The sequence below is a fragment of the Arvicanthis niloticus genome, chromosome 12 (genome assembly GCF_011762505.2).
Source record: "Arvicanthis niloticus isolate mArvNil1 chromosome 12, mArvNil1.pat.X, whole genome shotgun sequence".
In the NCBI taxonomy this organism is placed as follows: domain Eukaryota; kingdom Metazoa; phylum Chordata; class Mammalia; order Rodentia; family Muridae; genus Arvicanthis; species Arvicanthis niloticus.
Window position 1 is genome coordinate 40,804,232 of NC_047669.1, and position 7,310 is coordinate 40,811,541.

Below are 7,310 nucleotides of genomic sequence, written 5' to 3' on the forward strand. Positions count from 1 at the left end.
GTTGTCCTCTGTCTTCCACATACACATATGTGTACACCTCTCCCCTAACATGCATCCATCCACACACGAACACATACATATGCCTACACACACACACACACACACACACACACACACACACACACACACACACACACACACGTATACCTGTACACACACAGAGAGCAAAGAGGAAATCTGTGGATCTCTTAAAAGTAATGGGCCAGTGAGATGACCAGGGGGTAAAAGCACTTTGTGTGCAAGCTGCCATCCCGGGTTTAATCCCTGTAATTCACAGTGGAAGACTGGAAGTAACTCCTGAAGATTACTTTCTGACCTCTATACCTCTGCTTTGGTATGTGCATACACATATATAATAATAAGTAAATGTTTTGAAAGAAGAAAATGAAAAACGAAAAACTAACAATTCTTTAATACTTTAAGATGCTGATTTAGGAGGTGTAGTTTGAATTATGCCATCTGGGAGATGAGTGGATTTATGATATCCTTGTTCAAAATGCAACATACTGTACTTTTAGGATGATATTAATGTGAATTTCACAAAAATGAAAGTGGATTAGAATTGCAACTTCCTATATTGTAGCTATATTAAGAGGTATAATTACAAGTTTTCAATATACTTTATTAGAAATGGCTCTTGAGATGACTTGTATATTAATATGTCATTAGTTTTTCAATGACTCCCCATATTTGTACCTTATTCTTTTTTTTTTTTTTTTCCGAGACTGGGTTTCTCTGTGTAGCCCAGGCTGTCCTGGAACTCACTCTGTAGACCAGGCTCGGCCTCGAACTCAGAAATCCACGTGTCTCTGCCTTCCAAGTGCTGGATTAAAGGCCTGTGCCACCACCACCTCCCAGCATTTGTACCTTATTCTTACTTTGCTGTACTTCTTTTTTAATTAATTAATTAATTAACTAATTAATTGTATATGCGTACACTGTAGCTGTCTTTAGACACTCCAGTAATATGAAAATTCAATCAAGCTTGCATTTACTTTGGGTATAGTACGTGCTAGCAAATTGTGCTAGTTGCTTTAATTTGTTTGTTTGTTTGTTTGTGTTGTTTAATTCTCATTGTGGAAGGTAGGTACTCTTCCCACAGTAGAGCTAAGGTGATCAGTGCTCAGAAACAGAACATTGTGGTAAGTAACTCTCCTAAACCATGTGTGATTTGGTGGTGGAGTCAGATCCTTCGAGGTGTGTGCCACAGCATGTGCTCATAATTCCTGTGCCATGTGCCTCTCTTACCTTTTCATTCTCCTGAACCCTAATGGTTTTTTTCCCTCCTGCAGTAAAGTAGGAATTGGACTTTGCTATGTTATTTTATATATTAATTAGTTAATTGAACTTTGGTATTCTATTAATTCTTTATTTTGTTCTGTGTCATATTCCACATAGTCAAAGTGTTTTCTAGTTGAAAGTGAAGTGTTAGGGACATGTTGGTATATGCCTTCAACAGTGTTGGAGAGCTTCAAGGTCTGTGGCATCTTAAGGAATGCAGCTTCTACTATAGCTTGGTGTCTAACTTTTAAACATAATTTTCGTTTGAATTTTGGTTTTTCTGTTCTAGGAAAGAAGTTTGAGTTTATCTGACTTACATTTTGTATGCAGCTTACATTTATTTATCTTTTTAAGTTTTTGTTCCCCTTTTTGATTTTTTTTTCTTCCTTCAAACTCTACCAGAGTAGACGATAACATGAGAATGGAATGTGAGGGCCATCTGGCTACGACATTGGTCGTCGTCCATCGGTCCCAGAGTTGATTTGGTGGATCTGGCTGGCTAGGTAGCTGCCCTCTTCCTTCCTCACACTCCATGTGCATCCATCTGGAAGCTGCCAGCTTGCTCTCCCCCAGTAGACATGAACTGCTGAAGTGACATGAGTAGCCCAAGGGTATGAGTAGCTGTGCTCCATGCTGGGGCCTTCCAGACAAGCTCAAGACAATTGGGCAGTCATTTATTATTCAAAGGAAAATTCCGAGCAACATGCCCTTTCCTTGCTGATTTTTTGGGTCAGTTTATCTTTTCCAGAATCATTTAGGACTAAAATTCTTTGAACACAACCCCTTTTATTTCAGAAACAGTGTTTATTTTACGAACTGACCACTTGAAGCTACCTGTAAATTATGCCATTGTCAAGTATGTAAACTCAGTAACAGTTGGCATTTTTTCTTTGATATGTTTCCTATGTGCCCCCAAACTTGTTTTTATATTCTAAAACTTTTGGATTCACTTTATTATTATTATTTTTTATTTTTTATTTGATATTTATTACATTTCAGATGTCATCTCCTTTCTCCATTCCCCCCCCCCCAGCCCCCTATCCCATACCTCCACCTCCATTTTTGCTTTTATACCATTTTAATGACATGCAAGTTTTAAGGTCAGTTCTAGGTTGAGGGTCTAGCAATACAATAGATGCAAATAGTCAAGGAACAAGCAAGACAATAAACACAAATAGTCAAAGAACAAATAAGGCATTAAACCCAATTATGTGAACACTCCTGCAATCACTGTTTCTAAGGGCTAACTTCCAGATATGTCTCTGAAGATGTCCAGAACAGTCTTCTAAATGAAGACCGTTATTTCTAATAATGGATTGATTTCTAGACCAGTTCATGATTGAGTCCGAATAACTGGCCACATTTAAGAAAAATTATAAGTCATTATAACTTCTCTTTTTGATTCTCTGTTCCACAGGGTCTAAAAACTTGAGGCAAGGCAGCTTGTCTCATCTGGGATATAGGCAAGCAAAGGTGGGTCAGGAACATATGTCCAGTACAGCTTCCCAGTCACCATTGTCAGGACACTCAGTAAGCTCACAGGTCAGCATCATTCTTTGTCCCGGCATCAGCATGTCTCACCAGTCACTCTGCACCATGCTCCTTCAGCATCCTGCAGAAAAACACAAACAGGCCCTCTTCCCTCTATTAAATACCATATGATCCTGGGCTTGTTAGAGCTCCTGGGAAGTCCAGGCCTCCTTTGGGTTTGGGGGGATTGGGTGCAGAGCTGGTGCCCTAGATCTGCTCAGGGCACTGACGCAGACCTGAAGGATGGATTCACTTTTTGTATAATGGGCAACATCTTACTGATTCTCAAATTGAGTTATCAGTTTAGTCTTTCAGGGTCTTTTTGGTTTTTGTTTTATTAAATAAATAAAATTCTATGTGCACTAACATATTTTCTTGGAAAAAAATCTGGTGATAACTTAAACATATTTCTGTCTTACTCCCAACTTTTTCTATGTTTTCTTTTCTTTTTTCTTTAATTATTGTAGACCTTTTAAAATGATGGTTATAATAGAAATGGATATTGAATTATTTCCTGAAGTACCTACCTGTAGAAATGCTTAGTTACCCATAACTCACTGTTAGAACGAAAGAAGCAGAATGTCCAGAGACAGACCCTCAGGGAAGAGCTACTTAGAAGACTTGGTCACATCATTAAAGACTTTGGAATGATGCTCAGTGTTGAAAATAGAAACCTAATTTAAAGTTACTATCTGTAGCTAATTTGTTGTTATTAATGGCTATGCATGTATGATATGTGAGAGTATACACATACTATAGCATACCTGTGGAGGTCAGAGGGCAACTTTTGGGAGCTGATCCTCTTTTTCCACCTTCATGTTAGATCTAAGGATTGACCTCGGGTCGTCAGGCCATGGCATTAGTCCTAAAGTTCTTTTAAGGCCCCACATTTTACATGGTTTGGAATATAGTGAAAGTAACACAATGTCTTTACCTAATGAAAATAAAGAGTACTTCTGCATATTTAATAAAATTTAGTGAAGTTGACATTTTATTTAAGCAAAAGTACTTAAGACTTTTCTAAGTATGTCCTTTGTTTCCACAAAATATCAGCAGAGTGTGTTAGCTACATATTTGTAATAGATAAGGGGATGTGTGGTGTAGGAGGAATGGTGCAGCTGCCTCTGCATAAACACCAGGGGCAGCACAGCCGCAAAGGCATCTCCTTCAGGAGGACCTAATTGAAGACTACCTGAGAGACCAAGGATTGTTGATGCAGACAATGCCAGCCAATCAGAAACTGCTGTTTAAAAGACCCGTGGGCTTGGGTGGAGAGTATTAAAGGAGTTTGCAGCAGTGCTCAGATGAGCTTGCTGCAGCATTTCTCACCTGCTCCTGGAGTCTGTGTCATTGATTCCACACCACCTCACCTCCAACCCCCAAGGGCAGGTAGGGTCAGGTAGCGAGTAGTCCAGGGCACAGACAACAGTGGGGCATCCAACAAAGGAGAAAGAAGAACACTTGAAAGAATGATAATAACTATCCAAGCTTGGTAGCAAACACCTGTACTCTACGCCCAGCTCTGGTGAGGCTAAAGCATGATTGATTGATCTTGAATCTTGGGCCAGCTTATACAACCTAGTGAGAACCTGTCTTAAAATAAAAGAAAGGAGCAGGTGAGCTCAGAGTGAAGGCTTGGCAAGTAAGAACACTGGATGCTCTTGCAGAGGACCTAGGTTTAGTGCCCAGTACCAGGTATTTTTAACAACAATCTATAACTCCAGTTCCAGGGCATCTGACACCCTTTTCTAGCTTTCCACACGTTCACAAGTAAAATTACTAATAAATATTTTAAAATGATAGTAGCAAAACTTAAAAAATACACCCCGCACCCCTGCCCCCACAAATGAAAACAGTTTGCTTGAACAAGTCAATAGGATCAAATGTTTTCCCCTCCTCCTATCATGCTGGAGTCATCCCTGGACCTGGCACATGCAAGGCAAAAAAAAGAAAAAAATAGTTTTAGAGATGTCTTTGTAGTTCGGCAGTGAAGCACTTGTTCAGAATAGAAGGTGAGGAACCAAGCAGATTATGCTACCATTTTTGATTATAAGGATATGTAACATATAATAGTATATCTGATATAGATTCTACCAGTTTAGAAGTTTAAATATTTAAAAATACACTATAAATTTTCCAAGCCTTTAACCTATTGGCTCATTCACCCAATGCTGTTACTGTATGAACAGAGGCATTACCATAAGTATAGTGTACTATTTCATTTGTGGGATTTTGAATTATTATGGATATAATCTGAATGTTGTCTGTCTTGTTGGATGAAGCATTTGTCATTTGATGAGTGTTTAGTTACTTATCAAGGATCTTTCTCCTAAATAAAAATATAAATTTCACGGGTTGGTTTGTGGTGATATGTGTTTTTAATAAATAGTGGGGAAAAGGCATTTTTTCTTTGAGAAGAAAATAGTTAAATTTTAAGTTCTGCTATAGCATCTGTTAGTAAAGTTAAAGACATTATAGTCTCATGCTAATAATCTGTCCTGTATTTCTTAAGAAACAAGTACTTTTAGAAACAAGATTGTATCTACCCAAAGTTTTGAGTATTCATGCATTGATTTCCTGAATGTTACAATTCTAACAGAGCTTACTTGCACTGAAGTGACAATATTTGAAAATTTAACTTTATGGGGTATATTTTTTCCTTTTCTTTTTCTCCTCCCCTATGTGAAAACTCTAGTACAGTACAGTGTTTGTTATTTTATGTGGCAGGATACCCAGAGTTATATTGACGGATATCCGGCAAACAGAATTAGGAAGAAAATACTTAAAGATACCCATCTGTAACTGAGGCCAGTTTGAGTGATACAGCCAACCTGAATCAGAGCAACTTTCTTCATCATCTGATGGCAGCTTAGAGTCTTGTCAGAATGTAAATCACCACAAGAGCTTTTTATCTGAAAGGTATGTCTAGTGATAACTTTACTAAAATATATATATTTATACTCATGAGCCTGATCTTTCCTTCCAGATATGTAATTGTGTTATTGAAATATAAAGCAAATGTGCTTTAATGGCTAGTGTGACTTTCATCCATAGGATGTCTTTTGGAAGCAACAGTTTATGGCTTGTAATCAGAATCAAAAGTCTATTTTATTTTGGAAAAATTGATGCAAACATGTGGGGCAGTGACTGTGCCAGGAAACTTGGTAGGGTTGAGCAGTTTTGGCAGCCCCAGAAACCTCTGAGAAGGAACCTCTGAGAGGACACTAGGAGCTTCACCTGCTTCCCACCAGGTCCCTGTCATGTGACCACACTCCCTGCTTAGGAATGGGCCCTCTGGTCACCTAAGTCAGAACAGAGTCCTCCATGCTAATGAGGTACCTAGAGGCCCTGAGGATTCAGCCAATAAGCTTTCCTTCCCGGACATTCATTTCTTCCTGCAGAAGGTATTTAATCTCTGGGCCACCCTGATGAGGTGGTATGCACTCATTTTCCATGATGAACAGTCAATAAACAGTTTGGAACCAAGGACTGTCTCTTTCATCAAGAATCCACCATGGTGACCATGGAGGAAGCCTTTGTCTACAGAGCTGCACCGTCTAAAGTCTCCTGTAGAAGCCCCTTCCAAGCTCCTGGACTTGGACACTGCTGAACTAAGTCAGAGTTCGACGGTTCCCCCCCCCCCCCCAGCCCCGGGCTGTTCTCAGCCCGCGGGCCCCCTTCATTCCCAACTCCTTGAGACCCAGTGGTATCTGGATGTCCAGGAGTTTGGGAGCCCTCGGCCCCAGGTGCCTCTTTGCTGGCCATGGACCCCGAAGCCTCTGTTCCAACTCAGTGTGGTTTTCAGTGGCGACTGGACGTCGGGGAGTCAGGGAACCCCATCATTGGCCTCGCACATCTTAGGCTGTGTTTTCCTACCTCCAGAGCAGTGTATTGGCGCTTTCCTCAAGTCCATCATCCGACAGTGGGCATAGGGTAAATGTAGTATAGCATCACTGCATTTTGTCTGCCCAGTGGTGGTCACACATCTCAGCGGCGAAATTCAGAACCCACGCAGACCCACATCGGAACTCCAGATTAAACAAAGGCCATGAGCAATCCCTGGCACTAGTCCAAAGACCCAGGCCTTCCCACTGTAAAGACAGACGCTCTGTCTTCTTCCCACTTTTGTTTTCAGGTGGTAAATCCAGACAGTCCAATGGACCATTAACAAAAACTCCAAATCGCTGCCCCTTCTCGTGCCCCTGCTCCCTACTCCCTCTGACCCTACTGATGTGGTGCCACCAAGTTTCTATGCTTCTTTTCTGTCCGCTCTACTTTTAGGGTATACAAAAAACACCCTCCTCCACCTGCCTTCTAGCAGTACCAGCCAAGGAAACACACGGGGAGAAAGGACCCGCCTGCTAGAGCAGATAGCCACAGCCGCCCCACCTCCACCTAGGCAAGAAGAGCCTGCCAAGCAAGGACAACAGATAAGATCTTGCTGCTGAGAATTTTGAAAAAAAAAAAAAAAAAACCAAACCAACCAAACACAAAGACCA

At 40.6% G+C, this 7,310-nt stretch overlaps 1 protein-coding gene across 1 annotated transcript in view; it reads left to right on the top strand.

Annotated features, from left to right (window-relative positions):
• Senp7 (SUMO specific peptidase 7) overlaps positions 1 to 7,310 on the top strand; it is a 77,032-nt gene that overhangs the window by 37,823 nt on the left and 31,899 nt on the right. Inside the window, 3 exon segments of the mRNA XM_076942489.1 lie at positions 5,539 to 5,602; positions 5,604 to 5,643; positions 5,646 to 5,730. Coding sequence (XP_076798604.1) covers positions 5,539 to 5,602; positions 5,604 to 5,643; positions 5,646 to 5,730 — 189 coding nt within the window.